The sequence below is a fragment of the Pezoporus occidentalis genome, unplaced genomic scaffold (assembly GCF_034315485.1).
Source record: "Pezoporus occidentalis ecotype Australia unplaced genomic scaffold, CSIRO_AGI_Poc_V1 ctg373, whole genome shotgun sequence".
Lineage (NCBI taxonomy): Eukaryota > Metazoa > Chordata > Aves > Psittaciformes > Psittacidae > Pezoporus > Pezoporus occidentalis.
In genome coordinates, this window is record NW_026915695.1 from 164731 (window position 1) to 189201 (window position 24471).

The 24471-nt window shown below is 46.1% G+C and overlaps 2 protein-coding genes and 1 long non-coding RNA gene across 3 annotated transcripts; 1 reads left to right on the forward strand and 2 right to left on the reverse strand.

Moving 5' to 3' along the window:
• Positions 1–2026: 2026 nt before the first annotated feature.
• On the reverse strand, positions 2027–2611 carry LOC134170451 (uncharacterized). The gene has a single exon (XM_062631808.1). The coding sequence runs from the start codon at positions 2609–2611 to the stop codon at positions 2027–2029; it is 585 nt and encodes a 194-aa protein (XP_062487792.1).
• Positions 2612–12357: 9746 nt separating this feature from the next.
• Positions 12358–13749, reverse strand: LOC134170408 (keratin-associated protein 5-1-like). The gene is made up of 3 exons (XM_062631773.1): positions 13591–13749; positions 13180–13539; positions 12358–12744 (listed from the first exon to the last, which is right to left on the reverse strand). Exons 1-3 carry the CDS (start codon positions 13747–13749, stop codon positions 12358–12360), a joined length of 906 nt encoding a protein of 301 aa, XP_062487757.1.
• A 2474-nt stretch (positions 13750–16223) lies between these two features.
• LOC134170419 (uncharacterized) lies at positions 16224–24077 on the forward strand. The gene is made up of 3 exons (XR_009967266.1): positions 16224–16275; positions 17782–17891; positions 23951–24077. It is a non-coding gene; the product is annotated as an uncharacterized LOC134170419 (long non-coding RNA).
• Positions 24078–24471: the final 394 nt, after the last annotated feature.

The window sequence follows — 24471 nt, forward strand, 5'->3', positions numbered from 1 at the left end:
CCTCCATTTGGATGCTGTTCCCAGCACTTGGCATGCTCTGCTTGACTCGTGATTCTGATAAGCATCTCTTAATTATAATTATATATATTACACAACAGTTACCAAGTGGTGCACATAAAGGATTAATATCATGTCAACCACACATCAGCTATGTGAAGCAGGTAATAACGTACTTATTCACTGTCTCCAGAGGACCAGGGCACTGACTGGAGGCTGATGAGTGACCTGTGAGTCAGGAGTCATGATGTGGACAGTGCTAATGTCCTGGCCTTCCCCTTCTACTACCCATGAGGAGCATTTCCAGGTGCCTGAAGCACAGACAGGTGATTGGGAAGAGCCAATTCAGAGTCACCAAGAACAAATCGTGCTGATGGGTTTCAGTGATGAAGGCATTGGCTCTGCTGACAGTGGAGTGTGATGGATGGTGCTATCTCGGCTTTTGAAGGCTTTTGGCACAGTTTCACATAGCAACCTTGTTGTTAAGCTGGTGGAGGTGTGGACTGGATGGGTAAACTAAACAGTGGATGACTAGTGCTGTGTATCATCTTCATCAATGCTTTGGGTGGACTTGGCTAATCCAGGTGACGTCAAATTAGGGTGAGCAGCTGAAACTGCTGGACATGGCTTGGCTGGAAAAGTCCATGGACTAACTGGGATGGGGTGGCTGGCAAAAAGCACCTTGGAAGGAAAAATGGATCAAAGCTGATATGCTGTGAGGGTTATGCTGGCTCTTGGCCTGTGGGCTCTGATCAGCCCTTTGGACACCACACTGGGTCTGTGTTTGGGAGCTGGCTTCAGCAAGAAGAGGCTGGGGGGAAAATAGCCGATAAAGTAAGGAATTTCTGAGGCTAAAGTTCACACGTTAAGTGGTTTTATTTGTTTGGTTGAAATTAGAGAAAAATTAAATTATTGTGGTTTTCTGCACCAAGAAAACAAGAATGAATTTCTCTTTTCCTTCTGGTTTTCCTTGGTGGTTGCTAGTGGCTGTGGGGACACACTTGGGCAATACAAAGAGACACGGAAATATGTTTTAATGCACTAGTGAGAGGTTTTTCTGGCAAAGTGAGAGAGAAACAGCACGTTACCATTGTGCATTTGGGTGCTGTGGGGGAAGAGCCTGGCCTGCATCTTCCTGCATGGAGTGAAAAGGCATTCCTGGCATGCACAGACACACCTCACGTGCTGGAGCACACCCTTATTATCATGATTAACATTCGTATGATGGATGGCCTCCTGGTGCAGTGTTACTATCTAGTCAATGATGGCATGCATTAGAGAGCAAACAGTTTGTACCTAGATCTGGACCATAGTGAAGTCCATGAATTGGTTCTGTGGTGGGTAACCACAGCGGAGAGGATTTTACAGCACACAGATGGAGGTCAACGTGGTCAGACTGCTACAGCCAGAGCCGAAATCCTCGTGAGTAAACTCTGGCTTTGATTTTAAAGGTACAAGTTTCCTCATGAGAACTTTAATGACTTTTAGCATCTCATGGTAACGTTTGTAATATTTCTAGGGTTAAAAATAAAGGAACCAAGTGTCAGCTAAGGTTTTTCCACTTTATTCTTGAATATACAGAGGAGGAAATAAAATCTCAGGAGTCCTTAATGCTCCTGCCATCACAGTGTGTACTGTTTAACCAGTATAGTCCTGTTTTCAAAATCAGAACAGGTGAATCCATGTCAGGCTGTTTCCCCATCCTTCCTCAGGCTCTTTCCATTCCGATTCTCCATCCCCATGCTGCTCACCGTCTCAGAGGAAGGGAGAAAAGGCTGCTCCACCCTGAGGAAGAGCAAAGTGGGGTTGAATGATTCAAGTCTATTCCTTGGCATGGAGGACCCTGAGAATTTAAAGTGTCAGTGCTGGGGTCAAGCAGGGGACTGCGGACCCTGAATCCAGTGTGCAAAGAGCAGCAAGGAGCCATCAGCCACCGCTTTTGTGCTGAAAGCAGAGGTGAGAACATTGATGAGGCGAGGAGTGAAGCATCCTCCCCTCTGAGCATGTGCTGAGGAGGGGTCCCAGCACATCACTTCTTCTGCAGACAGGGTGGCAAGAGAGTGACCTTCTTTTGCTGGTGCTGGCTGGGATGCTGTGGCAGGGGCACAGCAGCCGGGCGGCAGTGCTGGACCGGTGGGCAGCAGCACGGGCTGCAGGGGCAGCGATGCTGCAGCGGCAGGGGATGCAGTATCACGGGGGGACGAGCATCCTCTACTGGGCACTGGTCCACCCTCCTCCGGGGCTTGCCGCAGCATCCCGGCTCCTCGCAGTGCAGTGGTGGACGGTACTGCTGCAGGGGCCGGCGATGGATCTTCACGGGTGGGGGGCAGATGGGCTGCACATGGCTCACCTCCACCCGCCGCCGGGGCTTGTTGCAGCTCTGCTGTGGTGGGCAGTAGCTCTGCGGTGGGCATGGCTCCAGGGGCTGGCAGCCCTGAGGCTCGCTCTGGCAGGACCCCTCAATGTCACGGCTGAGGCTGCCGGAGTCGTGGCAAGGGGGTAGGTTTGTGGTGCCCATAGGGCTTTCGTGGCAGCACCCTGTCCAGCCCTTCTCGCCACAGACCGAGCTGTCGTGGTACAAGTCCTGGTTGCTGTCTCCTTTCTGGTAGCGCATCTTGTGTTCAGCCAAGCCCCTGGGGATAAATAGCCTGGGAAAAAGCAACAAGCCCCACTGACTTCCTTTTGGTTTGCTGCTTCTATGAATAAAAATGAAGAATCCAAATCAGCTGAGAGAATCCAACTCACCCTGTGACCGGGGATAGATGGGCTGAGCAGAGAGTCTGAGTCCTGAGGACAGGGCTGAAAGCTTTTATATGCAGCCAAGCTCTCTTGGAAATGAGGCATGCCCTGGGAATTAATAGCTGAGCAGTGAGTGCCACTTCTGTATGGATATTTTTTCTGGCACTTGCTGTTGTATTAATCAGCAGCAATTAGCATCTCCCTTGATGGAAGCTGTCAGCTTAGCTCTTTGCATATACAGTGGCCATTATCTAATTAGTTCTCTCATTGGTCATGTTCAAATACGCTGTTACTAAGGTTAGTCAGGTGGGATCCTGGCATCAGGATACCTAGAATACCGTGATGTTGAGTGATGTGCCCAAAAGCAGTCTCTCTGGCAGTGGGAAAGCCACAAAAAGGCCCAGGAGTTCTGGTGTCCGGTCCCATGTGCAGGCACCCAGCAGCTGATGCTTTGAAACAAGGCTTTGCAGATAAGGGCAAGCTTGGACCTTATTTTTCCCAGAAGGTCTGTGATATGTGAATATGATGCTCATCACCTTCCAGAGCATAGAAAAACTGAAGAAATGGAGAGATGGTGAGGAAATTGAGGGTGACATCAGGACCATGTTGAAAGGCAGATATTCTTGGCCTGTGTGGGGTGCTCCATCAAGTGAGTGGGATCAACAACGAAAGCCCTTTTATGCTCTTTAAATCTGGATCAAGGGCCTTATGAAATACGCATTTCAGGCTTTGTCAAGCACCATATCCACCTCTCTGATTTCTGCTTGAACTCCTCTTCTGCGTAGCTTCTCCCCTTTGCATTTCTGTGGATGGTCAAGGCATTTTTTAAGTACCAGCCCCAGGGCTGTCAGTGCAAAAGGTATTTCCATGTGCACACGCTATGGTAGAGCCTCCGTAGGAGATGCTCAGGGCTTGGTCCAGTGGTGTTTGGGTTTGAATCACTGGGCAAAGCATGTGCAGAATTCAGGGTGTGACTCCAAGGCGCGTGCTTGGACTTTGCTGCCACAGAGGTTATTTATTCCTTAGCTACAGGAAAAGTGCCATTGCCTTGCAGGAAACCATGGGGCGTGCGTGGAAGGATGGAAAAGACCTTGGTATCTGTTCAGGCCCAACAGGGATTTTAGGTTTCTTACTGCAGTCCCAAGATTGTGCTGTTTGGGGATTTTTTTTTATGTTGGAAGAGGTGTTTTGGAGTCACTTCCCTTCCTGAGGATTTTACAAAGCAGGAAGTGCAAATATTTAAGTTCTTGTCTCTTAAAATTTGCCACATTTCAATAGTATCCCAGATGAAGTTAGGCAGTATTCCTGAATCCCTCAGGCTACACTTGTATCTCCACATCTTTCAATGAGTACCTCCCTGCACCATGCAGACCATGCTTGGTGTTATAGTTAATCATACAGAGAAGGTATCAAACCTTTTAAGAAGCTCATCAAATTCACCAATGGAAAGATTTCCATTAACAAAAGAGACCTTTAGCTCTGGCTTGAGGACCATACAGATGTTTCTATTGCAAACTGTGTATCTTTAAAAGTAGCATGGAGCTGCATGGCCAGGAGGATGCTCCTGTAGCTTAGGTAACGTATTGTCACTAGCAAGAACTATGACGAAAGACAGACCCAAGGATTTTACTATGTAAACTGGGGTGCTGTCATCATAACATGACAAATAGCTGAAAAATTCATTCTATTCAGGAACCAAGCAACTGCTAAAAGAGTCCCAGATCAAGAGTTAGAGTTTAAAAGACAAAGATAAATGAATAAACATGTACCAGGAGTTTGCAGTGTTATAACTTACACATTTTATTGTCTTTCATGACTAATTAGAGATTAAGCAAGAAAAAGGAACATGAAACATCAACAGCATTAAACATCCCACGCACCAATAGGAAAATGAACAGTAGGACTCGTGCTTACAAACAAAAATCACACTGATCAGTGGATAGCAACCTCAAAGCACATTTGCAAGTGTTCAGTGATTAAAGGCAGGAAAAGGAGAGATTATCTACAGTCTCTAAGCAAAGAAGGAAGGACGTTCAAGGCCATATCCATATCCATATCCAAATGAGCCAGGAGGGAAGCAGCAGCAGCAGAGCACTGCCTTCCCTTTGCCGAGTGGGTTTAGTTTCCACAGCAGCCACTGCTGCTACCGCAGCAGCCACTGTTGTTGCTCATGGTGTAGCAGCAGGCCTGCATGGGCATGCAGCAAGTGGTGGGGCAGCAGCACTGCATGGGCTGGCAGCACATTGGTCTCTTGCAGCACTTCGGGCTGCTGTAGCAGCACACGGTGTAGTTATTATTGCTACCGCAGCATCCGCAACCTCCGTTGGGCATGTTGTTGGTAGTCTTGTAGGCAAAGCTGGAAGGAACAGAGAGAATCTGTCTGTGACTGGGAGCAGGATATTTGGACCTACAGAATTCATTTGAAACTCAGGTTATGCTGAATTCAGAGATTCAATGAGCTGAAACCGAGTCTTGTCTTTTTGTTTGTAGTAAATCTTGCTCATAACTCCTGTCTTTTTTCTGCAATGCAGATGCCCACCTACTCATACCAGGGCATAGAATGATGGAATCATAGAATAGTTTGGGTTGGAAAGGGCCTTAAGGTCATCCAGTTCCAATCCCCCTGCCATGAGCGGGGACACCACACACTAAACTGTGTCACCCAAGACTCCATCCAACCTGGCCTTGAGCACTGCTAGGGACGGAGCATTCACAACTTCATTGGGCAACCTGTTCCAGTGCCTCACCACCCTCCCAGTGAAAAACTTCTCCCTTGTAATGTCTTAGCAAGAACCACACAAGTTCTACCTTATAGTATCTTAGCAAGAACCACAGCCGTGGTCCCCTGGCTGTGCATGGCCCTTCTTGTTCTCCCGTAACCTCTCCATCCCTCTAGCTCGTACCCATGTACAGAGTTCATAAAAGCCCAGATTCAAAGTCCCACCCCAGACACCCTGTCATATTTGGATACTGTTATAAGATATCAAAGCATTTTTCTTTTAGGAAAGGAAGGAAGATTTAGATGTTCTTACTTACCCTGCTGGAGAGTGAGGAGAGGTGAATGAAAGAGAAGATGAGCGAATGAAGCGAGCTGGGCCAGGAGACCTTTTATAGTCCTCGACACCTTCCTCCTGGAAGTGAGACAGCCATTGGACATTTGAACTTCCCTGTTTACAAACCCAAACCCATACTTTTTAGCTTTACGTGTCTCCTGGTATTTACTCTTTGCCTTATTATTTGTGATCACTACCTTTGTTTTGCCTCATAATTGTTTAGCCTGCAGATAATCAAAGGGCTGCTATGAATAGTAATGAATTTGTCTTCTCTGCAACCTTGCAAGGGAGCCAAAAATGTGCCTTCCTATCTGCTTGACAAATGCAGACAGTGACGGCTGAAGATGCTAAGGGACTTACTCAGCAGCAGCTTGATGCTGAATCAGTGGCAGAGCCGAAACTGAACCCCTGGGATGTGTCTTTCGGGCACGTAAGAGGCTGGTTCATCAGAATGGTGTTCGAAACAAATATTTGGCAGATTTCGTGAAAATGGGTATTTTCCATCCCAGTCACAGGATGCGCATGTGAGGAGGGAGAGAGAAGACCATGTGTTTGGGATGTGTTGGGAGTCATGCCGGCTCCAGGGTTGCAGTCACCTGCACGTGCCTGCGTGCAAGATCATCTGTCCATCCTGCATGCAAAGAGCATCTTTGTGATACCAAATCCATCTTTGCCCTTTGGCTTGCCTTAACTTTTGCAAACCCTTCCAACCTGGGGTGTTTAGGTTTGCATGGGGGCACCTCTGGCGCAGGAGCGTTCCAGTTCCTGCTCTGCTTTGCTGGGACTGCTTCCCTAAAAACGTGTTCTGGAATTCTGAATTGAATATTCGCTTCAGAATCCTTTGCATTTCAATTGAGAAAAGAAGGAGCAGCACTGCCTGTGCAAACAGCAATGCAAGGAACCACAGCTCTAGGACCGGGCCATTGCAAGTCAACGTGTCCCCCCTACAACCTCCCCTTATATCCAGCTGAAATCTCCTTGTGTGCTGGAGCCCTGGCATCCAGTGGCACCAGCCCTGCCCAGCTCCTCAGCAAGGAGCTGGAGGTTGTGCAGGACTCAGAGTGTTGGAGGTGGTAAAAGAAGGAGCCCAGCTTGGCCCAAAAGAGGGAGAGGAATGTGGAGGTGGAATAGATGTGACAAGCACAGAGAACTGGTTCTGACTGGGGTCATGGAGCTACGTGGGTGGTGGGGACTCAGAAGTGATGCAGGAAGAGAGCTAGTTGAGGTGGAACCATTTACTGGGAGGGAGAGAAAGAGGAAGGTCAAGGTAAGGCAGAGCTTTGGGCAGCTGAGCCAGGGTGGATGAATGCTTGTTTGATGCCAGCCACTGCCTGTGATGCACTTTGCTGTGGGGCTGGATGCTGGCAGGAACACCAAGGGTATTTGGGTGGAATTTTTTGCACGGCCTACAATTGCAGCTCTCATTTGAAGACCTTGATACATTATCCTGAGAGAAGCGCTGCCTAATGAGAGGATGGTGGAGCCTGCCTGGCAAGTTCCCTGTCTGCTGCCTGACATCCTCTGGGATCCCTGGGATGCTCCCATGGGGGGTTCTCCTAGATAAGCTGCTGTCAGCCCTGAGGACGTTAGGAGAGCCTTGTTTTGATTTCTGCACAGTGCAAGGGCGAGCAGATAGTGATTTTAGTGCTGCAGTAAATGCAGCCAGCTTCTTCCCAGGCTTTCCTGGAATGAGAGTAATTCCTTGAGTGAGATGCTGCAGAAGCAGCACACGTAATTGCAACTTCTCCAGACAGGGCAGAAGAACATGCATGGCATTTCCTTTCCTCAGAGGTGCCCTGTCAGGATGCATGCCTGCCCATGAGAACTGAACAGGTTACAAGGAATTAATGGAGCAGAATCAAAGGGACACACCTTCACTTGTGCCTCCAGAGGGGAATTTCTCATTGGGAAATCCTGAAACTGCAAGAAGAAGTGATGGTTCGGATGGGCATTTCCCACCCGTGATAGCTGTGTTCAGCCACTCGTGTAACCTTGGGGTTTGAATGGTCTTTGGGGAGTGGTCTGTGGATCTTAATGCAAAAAAGGGACTGAAGTGAGATGGAAACAAGTCAGTAAAAGGCATTAGGCACAGAATGAAGGCTGTGGTGCAGATCTTGCACACTGTTGTGGCACAACCCTTACTGACCCAGCCCCTCCTTGAAGACAATGGAGATTTCTCACCATTTCTCTAATGTCTGGTAACCCAGATATTTTAGCAGAGGCAAGACTTCCATCTCATAAATTTGTAAGGACTGTCTATAGGTTCAACCACCTATTTGAAATACATGGAACTTTTCTAGCTGGGATGTGTCGTGTCAAACTATTTCAGAAGGAATTCACATTCACAAGTTTATGTATTATGTTCTTCCTACTTCTTTGTAGTTTTACAGAGAGAGGAGAGATATTGTTCATAGAGATGTCGGACACTCAGCTTGTGTTAGAATAGACCCATGCAGAAACTCAGAACTGCATCCAGGGTGCACTGGTTTTCTTTGTGTAGGCAAACCCCCTTAGGTGGCATCTTTAGGACAGGAGCATAGGAGCACTGGGAAACAAAGCAAAGAAAAGGCGATGGGTGCAGTGCTGCACTCTGGATTCACCAGCTAGCAAACAGATAACCACCAAGGAACTTAGCAGGCTCATGAACTACAGGTTTTATTGGTTTTCAGACAGATTGAAACAAAACAGTGAGGAAAAGACTTAAACACCCCACACACCAAGAGGAAAACGAACAGTAGGACTCGTGCTTACAAACAAAAATCATACTGATAGCAACCTCAAAGCACATTTACATGGGTTTGGTGATTAAAGGCAGGAAAAGGAGAGGAGAGATCATCTACAGTTTCTAAGCAAAGGAGGAAGAATGTTCAAGGCCGTATCCATATCCAAATGAGCCAGGAGGGAAACATCAGCAGCAGAGCGTTGCCTGCCCATTGCCAAGTGGGTTTAGTTTCCACAGCAGCCACTGTTGTTGCTCACGGTGTAGCAGCAGGCCTGCATGGGCATGCAGCAAGTGGTGGGGCAGCAGCACTGCATGGGCTGGCAGCACATTGGTCTCTTGCAGCACTTCGGGCTGCTGTAGCAGCACACGGTGTAGTTATTACTTCCACCGCAGCATCCGCAACCTCCGTTGGGCATGTTGTTGGTAGTCTTGTAGGCAAAGCTGGAAAGAATAGAGAGAAGGTCTTTTTTACTGCCTGAATCTCCCTGTTTAGGCAGCTTAAAGCACCCTTATCCCAAAGCCCCTCCTGAAGTGCCTGCAGAAGTCCCTACTGTCCAGAATCCCATGTTAACCTATCCCTGAGATCTCCACATTTTTGCATGGACATCTGTGCATTTGGCATGTTGTCCAGCATTGATTCCATCAGAAAGGAGCTACCCAGCTGGATCCCCAAAATAGTCTCTCAAAACCAAACAGTACAGGAAATCCTGGATGGCTTCTTGCAGGAGCATGTGGAAATACAGTACAGTGCAAATGAAGAGACAAGTAGTAAGCTCTGACTTACCCTATTGACCAGTGAGGACAAGAGAGGAGGAGTCAAGACGAGATTATGAAGGCCACTGTGATGGGGAGCCTTTTATATGCTTCCAAGCTATCCCCCCCCAGAAATGAGGCATTCTTCGGCAATTCCAACTTCCCCATGTATCACCCAACCTATGCCACTCACATGTCTTCTGGTATTTAATCTTTACCTCTTTCTGCTTGCTCACCACTTCAATTCCTCACCGTAATTAGTCTCACATATGAACAAGAGTGGAAAGATTCTAATGAATTTGCATTAATGGGATCTGGAGGTAGCTCTAAGGAATTCCCATCCGCTTCCCAAGGAATGAGCCTGAGATGCAGGGACAATGCACACGAGGGAATCAGGTGCTGAAGCAGTGGGAGAACCATGCCTGGAACTTGGAAATGTCACCCCTGGTGTGTTCCCTCTGTGCTTGGCTGGGATTTTGGTGGACCAGTGGAAACCACTGGTCAATGTGAATCCTGTTTTCCTGCCTCTGTGTGGTTAAAGTTAAGACTGAAGGGTTTCTCCTTTCTCAGCCTTGTTCTTGGGTCTCCCTTCATGGTGCTTTTTATTTCTGCTAAGCCTTCCCATGAAAGGGATGGATTAAGTCTAAATTAAACAGCTTTCAAAGCAGAGTGCACGTCAGCTTTTGTCTGTGTTGCTTCCATATACTCCATATTCTGAGGTCATTTCTAAGGCCTGTGAGACTGAGACACCTTGTGTTTCATGGTATTCGTGATGATCACATATAAGTGTTTCACACTTACAACTAGATTCTCTGTCATTGTAGGCAAGTGTAAGGTTCCAGACTGGAAATTCAATCCTGAGTGCATTTCTCCATCACTTTTCCCTGTACCTTGGGAGCCCAGCTGAAATCTCTCAGGTGGTCTGAGTTTTTCAGCAATTACTTCTAGTTGTTTTAGCTGCAGCGAACCAAGGCTGCTCTGCATGCAAAGTTTGGCTGAACAATCAGGAGGGAATGATGAGATGGTTGGAGTCAAGGCAGATATTACAAGGCTTGGGAATGGGGGAAGGAACTGTGGCCATGTGCGGAGCCAGCATATCTCCGCATGAGAAGAAGGTGATGATGGAGTCTTCATGTGATGAGAGGGGGCACGAATATAAGATGAGAGTCCTAACATACTTGATGTTTATGGCAAATAGAGACTTCCATCCTGTTTAGCTGACTCTGAATGTGAGGCTGGAGTGGTGACATGACTCCTCACAGCTGGGACACGCAGCATCTTTCCAAGATGCGAACATGACCTCTTCTGACTCTCTGGAATTGTCCCTAGGGGAGCATTGTTTCGGTCACACCATATTAGCTGTATACTTGCCTGAAGGAAATAATGTCCTCTTTGTGTAAACCCTTAAACATGTCATCCATGGAATAAGTCATTAATTGCCTTTTAATCAGGTTTTATTGTCACCATATTGGCCAAGGTGATCCTTCTATTAGAATTATAGAATCATAGAATGGTTTGATTTGGACAATACCTTCAAAGCTCACCCAGTTCCTACCCGGAGCAGGGACACCTTCCACTAGACCAGGTTGCTCAGAGCCCTGCCCAACCTGACCTTGAATGTTTCCGTGGTTGAGGCATCTACCAACTCTCTGAGCAACCTGTTCCAGTGTTTCACCACCCTAGGAGTAAAACATCCTTCTATCTAATCTGAATCTACCCTCCTTCAGTTTCAAACCATCACCACTTTGACATGCCATGCCAAGATGTCTTTGTAAAATCCCATGGTGGTTCCATGCATTTGAGAGCTTTGTAAATGGGGATGAAACCACCACAGCAGCTTTTCCAGCATATGATTTCCGTAACAGAATGCATTTCTGGTATAATATGGAGTAGGATCTCCTTCTGCCAGTGGAATTTACCTATTAATAAAAAACTCCTAAAGACCTGAGTTTATGGAAGAGTCTAACATGGGAGAGAAGGCTATTCTAATGCAGACTTTATGTATGCTCTGAAGATCTGGTTGAGGGAAGCAATCAAGACAGTGCTCAAGGCATTTTCCTGAGCCATGCAATTCAGAGCTGAGTCCTGAATTTTAATAGTAAAGGAAGTCCCAGCCAGGTACAAAAGGTCTCGTTGACTCATGTGTGTGCTATTTTAGGAATGAAGCTTTTAAGTTTTATGCTAAAACCTGGGTGTCGTTCCAACTGCTTGGAATCCAGGAATGCTGCTTATGAAAGTCTCTGTTCACATAAAAATAATTAAACAACATAAAGTGTTTTCTGAAATCTATTAGTTTGAAAATGGAAGTGGAAGAAGATGGTGCCTGCTCTTCAGTGAGTAGTGAGTTCCTCTCAGTACCTAGTGAAATACCTGTTGTACATCATGAGTTTCTTATACATCTCATGGAGTGGTGCGTCTTCAGGTGGTGGGGTTCTGCAAGCTTCATTCCAACTGTGAACTTTGCGTTTTTATTTACCTTAACCATTAAGTTCTATGGTAAAAATTGAGCTGAGGTAGATGGTCGGTAGGTGGAAGGAGGGATCATCACTAATGATGACCCAGTTTATGCGCACAGCAGTGCTGGACAGCTCTTTGTTTCCTAAATGTTCTGCTGTGCCATGGGAGCAGGTCTGTAGCCAGTAGGAACCTGGCTGAAGACACAGGAACAGCAGCAGAACGAGGACATATTCTGGGCAAAGTGATGTAAAAACCACCAAAGCAAGATTTTGTGTTTTGCTCAATGCTAACTTTTATTGTCTACAAATCAAGAGAGGGAATGAAGAATGATAACATTAACAGCAAAGATAGCCCAAGTCCCATACACCAAGAAAAGAATTAACAGCCCCACTAATATCTAAGAGCTTTTTTGCTTTGCACGATGAGTGACGTATTCAAGTGCATTGCAGATGTTCAATAATGAAAAGGCAGAAAGAAGGCAGCTCAAGTTTGAAAACAAGAAGAAAATCACAAGGTGTTTACTCCATCGTCATGTGAACCAGGAGCAAATGAGCAGGTTTTCATCTCCTTGTGCCTGTTCTTTTTGTGTGCCAGAGATGGGAGCCGGCAGAGCTGCTTTTACTTCCCAGAGTTAGATCAGCGAAGCCTCTTGATTGTGGTACAGCACTGCTGGATGGGAATGCCATACTTCCTCAGGGGATAGCAGCATGGCACAGGGCTGCAATTCAGCACAATGGGCTTCTTCACGGTGTAGGAGCAGCAAGATAGACACGCAGCAGGGCAGCAAGGGCGGCAGGTACAGCAGCAGGGTACCTGGCCACAGCAACAGCAGGTCTTCTGGCACACCTTGGTATCACAGACGGACTGTTGGCATGGGTCACAGCAGACAGACTGCTGGCATGGGTCACAGCAGGTAGACTGCTGGCACGGGTCACAGCAGACAGACTGCTGGCATGGGTCACAGCAGGTAGACTGCTGGCATGGGTCACAGCAGGTAGACTGCTGGCATGGGTCACAGCAGGGCTTCTGGCATGGGTCACAGCAAACAGACTGCTGGCATGGGTCACAGCAGGTAGACTGCTGGCATGGGTCACAGCAGACAGACTGCTGGCATGGGTCACAACAGGGCTTCTGGCATGGGTCACAGCAAACAGACTGCTGGCATGGGTCACAACAGGGCTTCTGGCATGGGTCACAGCAGACAGACTGCTGGCATGGGTCACAGCAGGGCTTCTGGCATGGGTCACAGCAAACAGACTGCTGGCATGGGTCACAGCAAACAGACTGCTGGCATGGGTCACAACAGGGCTTCTGGCATGGGTCACAGCAGGGCTTCTGGCATGGGTCACAGCAGACAGACTGCTGGCATGGGTCACAACAGGGCTTCTGGCATGGGTCACAGCAGACAGACTGCTGGCATGGGTCACAGCAGGGTTTCTGGCATGGGTCACAGCAAACAGACTGCTGGCATGGGTCACAACAGGGCTTCTGGCATGGGTCACAGCAGGGCTTCTGGCATGGGTCACAGCAGACAGACTGCTGGCATGGGTCACAGCAGGGCTTCTGGCATGGGTCACAGCAAACAGACTGCTGGCATGGGTCACAGCAGGGCTTCTGGCATGGGTCACAGCAAACAGACTGCTGGCATGGGTCACAGCAGGGCTTCTGGCATGGGTCACAGCAAACAGACTGCTGGCATGGGTCACAGCAGGGCTTCTGGCATGGGTCACAGCAGGACTTCTGGCATGGGTCGCAGCAGACAGACTGCTGGCACGGGTCACAGCAGGTAGACTGCTGGCATGGGTCACAGCAGACGGTCTTCCGGCATGGGTCACAGCAGATGGTCTTCTGGCATGGGTCACAGCAGACTGTCTTCTGGCATGGGTCGCAGCAGACGGTCTTCTGGCATGGGTCGCAGGAGCAGGACTGCTGGCATGGGCTGCAACAGATGGTCTTCTGGCATGGCTGGCAGCAGCACACAGCCTTGCTCTTCACGACGGAGCAGCATCCGCATCTGCAACAACGCATGTTGTTTGTAGAGTGGTCAAGGCTGGGAGGAGCGAGGACCTGAAACACAGAGTACTTTCAGATACAACTTCTTCCCAAGTATATAGAGGTGTGTTTTGTTTTGGCGTTCAAATGCTGCTAAGTCCAATGGTAGTAGCCACATCATACCCTGCTCCCAACTTATTTGCTTTGACTTCCATCCCAAGAAGCTTATTTTCCACTTTGCTCTTTCTACCAACTGTCTTTTGCAATAAGCAATAGACCAACAGGCTTGGAAAGCCTGCATTTCAGAGAGAGCTTTAGCTCACAGAATCATAGAATAGTTTGGTTTGGAAGGGACCTTTAAAGGTCCTTTAGTCCAACAACCCACAAAGATCAGAATCAAAGACACATTTCCATTCATTGCTTGACCAAAGCCAAATGAGAACCATTGCCATCAAAGAACACCGCTAATGGGTAATGCTTACCGTGCTAACTGAGTGGTGCAGTTGAGTGAGGAGCAAAGGGATGGGGAGACCTTTTATTTAGCTCCAAATTGTCCTTCCGGAAATGAGGTACCCCACAGCAATTCATGATTTATGTGTTAAGCCTATACTTATTTGTTGAATGGGCCTTCATCTATTTAGTCTTTGCCTCATTATTTCTGACCAGCCCATCCATTCTGAGTTATTATCCATTTGTTCTGTAAATTTTTTACAGTTTTTTAATGTCAAGTTAAATGGCAGTGTCAATTGCAGATTGACATCTTGTGTGATGCTTGTGAACTGCATAAGAGGCATGTTTCTGCTCATTTTGCATATGGTAATGCGGTTACATTGAGATGCTAGGTGGCTTGTTCAGAGCTAGCGAGTCCTCAATTAACATAAAATCCATAATTAAGATTGAGGAGCAGTCAGTTCCATGGATGTGCAGAGGCTTTCTGGACGTCAGGCACTTCTCAATATGTTTTTTTTCTATTAAAACAGAATTCCAGAAAGTGTAATTCCATGCCCTCATGGTTTGCTTTTGGACGGAGAAATGCTAAAGCCCAATGTCTGTCTTTGGAGTCTCTGCTCATCAGAAGGGCATATATGTGACAGGAAGCTCTTGACATAGAATCATAGAATGGCTTGGGTTGGAAAGGACCTGAAGATCATCCAGTTCCAGCCCCCTGCCATGGGCAGGGATACCTCACACTAGAGCAGGTTGCCCAAGCCCCTGTGTCCAACCTGGCCTTGAACACTGCCAGGGATGGGGCAGCCACAGCTTCTCTGGGCACCCTGCACCAGCGCCTCAGCACCCTCACAGGGAAGAGCTTCTTCCTTACATCTAACATCATAACCCTTTGTGCCTCATCCCATCCATGCATGGGAAAATGCATGCCCTTGGCCTTTCCAATATCAGAAATATTAGGTGCAAAGGACTGTGCCAATTTATCATGGAAGTTTGGAATAGAATCAGGGTTAAATTGGTGTCTGTGTTTTCCCAGTTCCTTTGGGATATCTTTAAATAAAAGCAAAATGCAGAACTTTTCTGGCAGTTTTACATCCTGTTTATGCTCAGCACAACTTCATTAGCAAAATTCCTATTCCTTTTTTTTCCTTTCCAATTGTATTGTGCCCCCGAGCCATGAAAGATCCACCTACTCCTGTTACGTTTGGGATAACTCTAGGCTCAGACCTCAATCGCCCATTGGCAGTCATTAGTGCTGATGTTAATGATCACACTGCAATTATTCATTAATGAAGCTGATACTTAGTTTGCGTGAAAGCCTGAAGGCCTCACGTGATGCCCTGAGCACCTTTAGGATTTCCAATTAAACTATGTCTTTACCAAAATACACCTGTCTCCGGTCAGAAGGGACTCATGGGACCCCAGCCCATGACTGACGTGACCAAATGTCTTGGGTTTGAGATCACCCAAAAAGGGAGGGATGCTCCTGCTGCTGTGGGGTTGTGCATCTGCGGGAGCAGAGCACCAAAGGACCCTTGGGACTATCTCTTACAACATGCTGTCTCACAGAGATATCTTGATTTCTGCTGAGGTGAAGGAGAGAAGATTCTGTCTTTATGCGGAAACACAGTGGGATCCATGTCGCAGATCCTGAGGGCAAGATAGGTCATTGTAACCCTTCCATCGTCTACTGGTGACATAAAGCACCTGTTTCCACTCAGTCTCTGTTGGGTAGCTACTGTTCCTATTTGACTACATCCCAACTTTGAGATTCATAGAAACCACCCAGGCTTGCTTTGAGGAATTAAAAAGACCATGAGGTCACCACCACTCCAGGCAAGCTCTTTCCAAGGTCAATATTGCTGTCCACTAAAACACAGGCTTTGTTTCCTACTGAGTTTGCCTTCGTGCTAATGACTGGGTTAGACTGGGTCACTGCCACCCATTATAATCTAATTAGTGATAGAGACTTACATGGGCTGAGTACCTGCTTCTCAGCTAACAATAACAATAAAGGAGGCTAATGGCAAGCTGGGAGGTGGTTTTTGATCTTGCAGAGAAACGCCAGGAGGCTCTGGTATTAGGAACATGGAGGATCAGGAGCAGGGAGGTAAAGTAAGAGCTATTGGTCAAAGTTAGGCAGTTTTCTGTGTGCTGTTGTAGGGATCTGGTGCAGTGATTCACCCAGTGCCTCTCTGAATCAGAGCCCCCTTGCTGCTGCTACAGCTGATCAGAGATGCCTGAAGCCGTTTGAGGTGGATCCATAGACAGCTAAGGTTTTCCAAGAGAAAAGGTTCAAATTTGATCCCAAACAAGATCCCAATTGAATTTTACATTGAGTGAATGAACTTAGCAGGCTCTGTAAGATGCCCAGAGTAACACTGCTCTGTTTGTTTGGATTTGAAAACTACGGATGCAGTGAAGCAATCCTTGCTGTGAAGCAGTTAAGGCAAATTCTTCCTCATTAATCCTTAGGGGTTTGCTCATGGTTTATCCTGGTTGTGGAAATCCACTGTTACATTATTTAACAAGTAGTCAGCAGAGCAGAAATGTTCCTCTAAGCCATCTAGAGTGTTAGGCATAGAGGATTTCTTCTCTTGCTAAATGTCTATGGGCTCTGATTTGAAAGAAAGTATTCTAATGAGGTAAAACATTTATAAAATCTTTGGTCCTTAATGTCCCAACCTTGCCAGGGTTGACAAATACTTGGAATCACAGAATCATAGAATAGTTAGGGTTGGAAAGGACCTTAAGATCATTAAGAATGGAATAGAGTAGAAATGAAACCAGCTTTGTTCTTGTTTCCCTGTGATCTTCAAGTTAACGGGAACAGCAGAAAGAGCAATGAGTTCAGAAGCCTTTTGTGGGATTTGGAAAAGGAGGAGGAAACAGTGTGTTGTGATTAGTCAGAGAATAGACTTGGAGGCTTGGGTAGCAAGGGAAAGTGAACTTGAAGACAAAATCATGCCTATGTACAAAAACCCCTTTCTGACACAATACCTGACCGGAGAGTGAAGAATGAGTAAGGAAAAGAGTTTTTAATGCAGCTGCCATGGGTTGCATGAAAAATGAGCCATCTCTTAGCAATGGCAGCAACTTGAATGGAGGTGAGTAACTAATTGCTCTCTGCATCCCGTTTGCAACTTTTCCTTTTTAGCTGTTCCTCTATAATGACAGTTTTCTCCTTAACCTATAAATACCTAATTCCAATTACTTATATACCAAGTGGTCATTTACAGGGTGCTTGCAGCTCAGCCAACTCATTTCCCACGCCTGCCCTCGGATGGATGAATCACGCTGGAGAAACCTGTCATTTTACACTGTAGAAATAGTTTAATTGTTCCAAACCCTGCAGGATTTGCTTTGTTTTGTTTCCAAACATAGCAGCAGCTTTTAAAGATCACCTCTGCAGTGAAAACATGAAGGTGCAGGCCAGGCCCCAAGCTCTTAACTCTGAAAACCCCTTTGCTGAGCTCAATGCAAAGATTGGGTTTCACCAGCAATTAACACAACGTGTTTCTCCTAGCCCTCTGCATGTGTTGCAGCACTCCTGGCATCGCTGGTGGTGCTGCGGGCGTTTTCCTTCACTTTCATGTTTTCTTGGCATTCCTCCTTCTCTAGCTATTTTCACCAGTGATTAAAGCATGGCTCCAAAACCACAAGACAAAACCCGATGCCGCCAGATAGGCAGATACGGCGGAGCAGTGACTAAAACCATCCAGAACTGTTAGGTAGGCTTGATATATAATTTTTATTGTCTTGCTGGAGATAGAAGCAGCAAAGCAAGAAAGAAACTATTCCCAGTGGACACTGGTCTTTGCTTTGGCAGAAAGATTCAAAGATCATTAAACTGAGAGACTTATCCTAATACCATGCTACCCTCCAGCCCTTTTAAAGGTGTTTGCTTGCAGAGGAGCAAGGGCTGGCAAGTAATGAGCAAGGAGATGAGCTTGAGGTTTTGGGTGAGATCCAGTGCTGGGGTTGAATCCTGCTGTTAGTACTTGGGGCATTTTGGTGGCAGGTCACAGATGTTCTTGGTGTACTGGGGGCAGTAGCGCTGCACAGGGGGGCAATAACGCTGCACGGGGGGGCAATAACGCTGCACGGGGGGGCAATAACGCTGCACGGGGGGGCAATAGGACTGCACAGGGGTGTAGCAGGGTGTCACGTAGGTGAACTTCTGCACAGGCTGCCTCTGGATGGTGTAATGGCAGGAGGATCCTGAGCTGTGGCAGCCGGAGCTGGATCCATGGCAGCCAGAGCTGGATCCATGGCAGGAGGACTCATAGTCATGGCAGGACCCGCGGGAGCACATCTTCCTGGAGTATTGGCAAAGCTGTCAAGAGCAAGAGATCCATGTGGTGAGAGGAGCCCCAGATTTACTTCTTCTATTCCCTCCCTAGGAACTAGAATTATCTTAAGGTCTTTTCAACAAGGTTTTCCTACCAAAACCATGATTCAAACTCATGATTCTTGAGATCCCCAGTGAACTTCTCTTTCTTTTTGCCTACCTAATCCAGACTGAATCATAGACTCATAGAATAATTAGGGTTGGAAAGAACCTTAAGATCATCCAATTCCAGCCCCCCTGCCATGGGCAGGGACACCTCACACTAAACCATGTCACCCAAGGCTCTGTCCAACCTGGCCTTGAATACCGCCAGGGATGGAGCATTCACAACTTCCCTGGGCAACCCATTCCAGTGCCTCACCACCCTAACAGTAAAGAATTTCTTTCTTATATCCAATCTAAACTTCCCCTGTTTAAGTTTTAACCTGTTACCCCTTGTCCTATCACTACAGTCCCTATACTTCAGATACTGGAAAGGTGCTATGAGATCTCCACGCAGCCTTCTCTTCTCCAAGCTGAAGGTACCCTCAGTCCTGACTAATCTGGAGGGCTTGCTCTGGCAACTGCTGTGTGAAGCTAAATCCCTTCAAACCAACACAGTAAACTCCCAGGTCTCATCACCCTTGTGAACCAGAATGGAGCTCGTGTTGCCTGAGGATCCCTTTGCGTGCCTTTGCTGCACCTTCCCTGGTGATCCCATCCCTCCATCCATGATACCTGCCTCAGAGCACCGCAAAGGTGCCAGGCATTTAGCTAAGTCCCAACTCCCAAGCTCCACAGAAACCTTTAGTGGAGCATCAACCAAGATAGTAAAATCGGTCTTACCCTCGTCAGCTACAAGGAGAAGCGTCTGGAAGCAAAGTTGAGTGACTGAGGAGGACTGCATCCAGTGATCTTTTATAGGGCTCCAAAAGGTTATCTCGGATGTGAGACACCTCTTTGTAATGGCGATTTAATTACTTCCACACTCAATCCCGGCAACGTTTGCACTACCCTATTTTTAGCCTTTCCTCTTTGACGCACCGTATATCATCCGATATGCAATTCCTAATGGATTTTTCCATAAAGATTTTGGAAGGCATCTCCTTGCCGTTTCCTGGAGATTAACACTAATCTCATAGGTGTTAATTAGCTTGTGAATGGGCCACTGGGATTGCATCAGTAACTGAAGGTCTTTATATCTCAGAAATGCTGACTCCTGGGGTAGGGCCTACCGTTCTGTGCGGGTGACAGCTCAGGATTGTAATTTATATGTTGTTGAATGCCAAGAGGAAATGGGATTACGAGCACCACAACTCATGGGTATGGCATGATGTTGGGAAGTCTGGCGTGACCCCTTCGTTTCCCCGGTACAGCAAAAAAAATCAAGTATTTGTGATCCTTCGTATGTTCTTTGACCTGGCTGGTCTCATCAGATTGTTCCACGTGTATCAAAGGTTATTTAGTACTTCAGATCAGAGAAAAATGCCTCCTCTTTGCAGGGCACGAGGATGGTAAATTTTCCTGTTCCTTGGATTTTCTTTCCCTTCGTTAATATGATAGACTTTTTCACCTGACCTCACCTGCAGAAGTGTCTGGAAAGCGAAAGATTTGGAGAAATGGAACATTTGAGCAAAATACTAGGTTCTGTCACTGTCACTAGTGGTGAAATTATGAGCATTAAAGATGGATTTATAATCCAGTTTGACCTGGCCTTTGAAGCATGAGAAAATGAAGCTCATAACTCATCAACTTTGGAAAATGTTACCCATTAGAGTAATTTGCTAACTGCTAAAGAGAAGCGTTCTCTAAAGTACTGGTGTCCTACAACTTTTCTTCAGGCTAGAGGTGACATAATTGCTTGTGGTGAGTTTTGTGTAGCAAGGTAGGATTGCACAAATTCCTCAGGGACATTTTGTGACTCAGTTGTGTGTCCAAAACCCTGTCAGCGAAGCTGTTGCTTGTCTGACACTTCTCCTTTCCTCTGTGCTTTGGCCTCCAGCATCACACCAATGCTCCTCAGAAATCTTTCTACCTCCTCAACAGCCTTCCGAAACCTGGGTTATACCCACTTGAAAACTGTTTCTGAATCAAATTCAGATCTTGCTCAGGAAAACAGCATCTCTAAAGAGTTCTCATCCATTGCTTGCGATTCTTTTAGGGGAGTACGTAAGGGAAGCCCAATCTACAGTAATTAAGTATCAGTTTCAGGGTAATGTGGTGGTTGATACTTGCTCAGTTACATTCAGCATTGTTTGGTTTATGAGCTCTCCTCAATTGAGCTGTTCAGATCTGTGTCTTACATGAGGTGGATTTTCTCCTGACATTTCTCTGCTCCATATATACCAAGAGTATATAGGTATATATATATATATATATATATATGAGTATATACTACTTAGAAACAGCACTGGAATATAAAAAAGAAGTTTGTGACTTCTGTTTTCAGAGGTTCAGAAGTAATAAGAGATTTGAAAACCTTTGTATGCCCAAATTCTGAAGTTGAGCTTGGAGTTGCATATATTGAGTAAGAATATGAACAACTGTGAACTGCTTATTCCTCTTTCATTTAATGTGTCCAAAACAAAGGAATTTGCATTGAATTGGCTTTGTTGTTGTTGTTTTCAAACTGATGGGACAAAACTGTGTAGACCAACTCATTGGCTGGTGTAAGCAGGGGAAGGTTTGCTCTGTTCAGCTCTTTTTAGGTCCATTTCATTTTTGGTAGTTAAGAACTTTTCCCCCTTCTGATGTGTCTGTTTTCTTCCTGAGTGAACATGGGAATTGTTGGCCACCAACTATTGGGGCATTTTGAGAATAGGAAGAAATTGGACTAAAGAACCAGAAAACAAATTAAAAAGCCTAAAGAAAAAAAAAAAGGAATAAAGAAACTGAAGCACAATACAGGTCTCATGAATTGTAAGATTTATTTCCCACACCCAGATGAGTACTGGAACAGAAGTGCATAGCACAGAAAGATTCCCAACAGTAATTATGCCCTGAATAATTAGAAAGGACATTTCCTGAATAATTAGAAAGAATGACACCATGAATGATAATTAGGGGAACACTTCATCCAGACCAGTGGTGAGGCACATGACAGAGACCCAGGGATTTCAGTAAGGATGAGATGATCCACGGCCACAGCATCCAAGGGAGGAGTGAGCTGGTGGGTCCAGGTGCCAGAGCTGGATCCTGCTGTTAGTACTTGGGGCATTTCGGTGGCAGGTCACAGATGTTCTTGGTGTACTGGGGGCAGAAGGGAGCCGGGGGGTAGTAACGCTGCACAGGGGGGCAATAACGCTGCACAGGGGGGCAATAGGACTGCACAGGGGTGTAGCAGGGTGTCACGTAGGTGAACTTCTGCACAGGCTGCCTCTGGATGGTGTAATGGCAGGAGGATCCTGAGCTGTGGCAGCCGGAGCTGGATCCATGGCAGCCAGAGCTGGATCCATGGCAGGAGGACTCATAGTTGTGGCAGGTCCCACGGGAGCACATCTTCCCGGAGTATTGGCAAAGCTGTAAGGAAGAAAAAGAGACCATAAAACTGATACAGCTGCCCCACTGTAACTTTCTTCTTTTTCCTTGGCTCTTTACCCATAGAAATTTTGTTTTCCTCTGTTTTGTAATGTATGGGATATCTTGACTCTAAAATTATCTTGGCTTGTCTTTTGGAGATGCTCTATGGTGGTCCATCTCTGATGGGAATTTCTGTACCAAGAAGCTGCTGTTGGCTTTTTAAGTTGAATTTTACTTCTAAAATCACACTGACTTGTCTCAGATCTCTCTCCCTCCATCTAGTCTGGGAATTAAATCCTTGCTAGGTCCCAAAGGTTGTCTTTGCAGATCTGGGCCTTCAAGTACTCCTGTTTTCCTGTCATCCCATCTGCTGTAAGAAAACCATGGGCACCCTTTGTGTAACTTACACATACAGCCACCAAAACTAAGAAATTTCTAAGACAAAGGCAAGATCTAAATACAGAATTAGTCAGCTAGAATTCCTCTGTGAGCTCCTGCTCCTCGGAGTAGAAGAATCAATATAAGCCAACTTACCCTTTCTTGGAGCAAGCAAGAAGAGCACTGGGAGCTGCTGCTGAATGAAGGAGGAACAGAGGATGTTGAACTTTTATATCTTCCAAGGGGCTGTCTGAGAAATTATGCATCTCTTGGCAATGCTGACAATTAAGTTGTCACATTCATATTTATCTCCTGTGTCTAGTTTTTTAGCGCTTCCGATTTGACACAGTCAGGAAGAACAATTATGACTTTTTTCTTAACATGTTAATAGGCAATGAATTTCCCAATCTGCTTTATAAGGGAATTTTGAAGGCAGTTGCATATTTACGTATGAAAAATGAACCTAACCCTAGAGTTATTAAGTGATTTGTTGTTGGGCAACCGGTATTGCATCAACATTCAATTCACAAGTGTTGACTCCTAACCCGCATGCTACCCCTTGGTCCACATGGCAGACTCACATTTTGATTGATATGTGCTTTTTGTGACACAAGGGACTGTAATTATCAGCCACGACTCACATGGACTCTACTTAGAGAGAAGTCCTGTTGACTAGCTCAAGCACACCTAACACCTCAACACCGGAGATGACGCTAGAAGGATGTCCCCAGTTCCATTTCTTCCGTTTCATTTCTGAGCCCATCAACCATCAACTCTCTTCCCCTTCTGCCACAATATTATCCTGTTTACATTCCTCCTAGAAGGGGATTTCAAATCCTAAGCAGGAAGGATTTGTGCTGGTAAGTTATCACCTGTTCGCATCCTGTTTCCAGATCCTAAATTGCTTCAGGCTCCTGTCTTACTTAAGCAGTTTTGTAATTTTTCTTCATTACAGTGTTTCATTATTTACCACCAAGTTTCTCCCACAATGGCCCAAGACTTGACTTCAAGACAGTGAAATGGGTAATTGTTCTTTTCCTGTGACTTTTCCTTATGTGATACTCTTTGGGAGCATCCCATAGGTCAGTCTTGCTGCAACCAGAACAAGGGGGGGCCTAAATGTTGCTAACCAAGTTCAGAAGGGAGCAGCTACCCTTCTTGAGATGGTCTTCATATCTTTCAGGGTTTATTTTCATGTCACTTTTTTGGGGGGGAGCAAATTAACTGCTACTCTGCCAACAGTTTTGTATTAAAATTCAGTTTTGTATTCAAATTCTTAATGATGCTAATTCATTATGAATTTGAAAATACATCCTGGAAAAGCATAGTTTCATATTCTGGTCGAGGTTCTTTCTTTTTCAAGGCCAAGACTGAGCAAAACCCCAGTGATTTTAAAGTCTTCTAAAGCCCTTGTTTAGGAAAATCTCACCTACAGTCTTCTGAAAAGCACTGAGAGTTATAAGTAATGAAAGAATGGTTCATCTAGGTTGATAAAGTGGCATTTTTGGGGAAGTCTCTTGTGTCATTTTTCCATCATGCAGGTTGCACCTATCCCTTTTGCAGATACTCAGAGTTAATGATGGAAGCTGAAGCTTGTTGTCAAGCTCTTTGTGAAACCGATGCAGAGAAACAGGCCCTGGCGGAAGAAAGCGAGCAATCCTGTTCTAGAATAGATGTCTCAGCTAGATGGGTTGGTTGTCAGCTGAGTAGATGATAAGGATAGTCTTAGGTTATCAAAAGTAGTGAGAGATTTAGCATTTATTTTTAACAGCGCGGGATTTTCATTGAGAACGCTAATTTGAAGTTCAGGGAAGGAAGGGGAGGGATAGAGAAGAATTTGAGGCACCTATTTGCATTTATTAGACACCTTAAAATGTTTGTAATCCTGAGTCAGAGTGACAAATGAAGTATGAGGAGCTGCTGAAGTAGGGAACTGGGAAGGACATTCCTAGGCTTCACAGGGTACAGATTGGCTCATTGTGTTCTTGTCCATAAATGCGTTCATCTGCTGCAAAATTGCATCTGGAATGATGGGCTTTCATTCACTTAGAAAATTTGGGATGTGTGCATTTTGTGATAAGTTG

Excerpts from the sequence above, each read along its gene's own strand:
- LOC134170408 (XM_062631773.1), bottom strand. The coding sequence starts at position 13,749 with ATGCGTTGTTGCAGATGCGGATGCTGCTCCGTCGTGAAGAGCAAGGCT. Across the intron at positions 13,540-13,590 it reads GCGACCCATGCCAGAAGACA|ACCGTCTGCTGTGACCCATG; the intron begins GTCTGCTGTGAC and ends CCATGCCGGAAG. Across the intron at positions 12,745-13,179 it reads GTGACCCATGCCAGCAGTCT|CCCTGCTGTGACCCATGCCA; the intron begins GTTTGCTGTGAC and ends CCATGCCAGAAG.
- LOC134170451 (XM_062631808.1), bottom strand. The coding sequence starts at position 2,611 with ATGCGCTACCAGAAAGGAGACAGCAACCAGGACTTGTACCACGACAGC.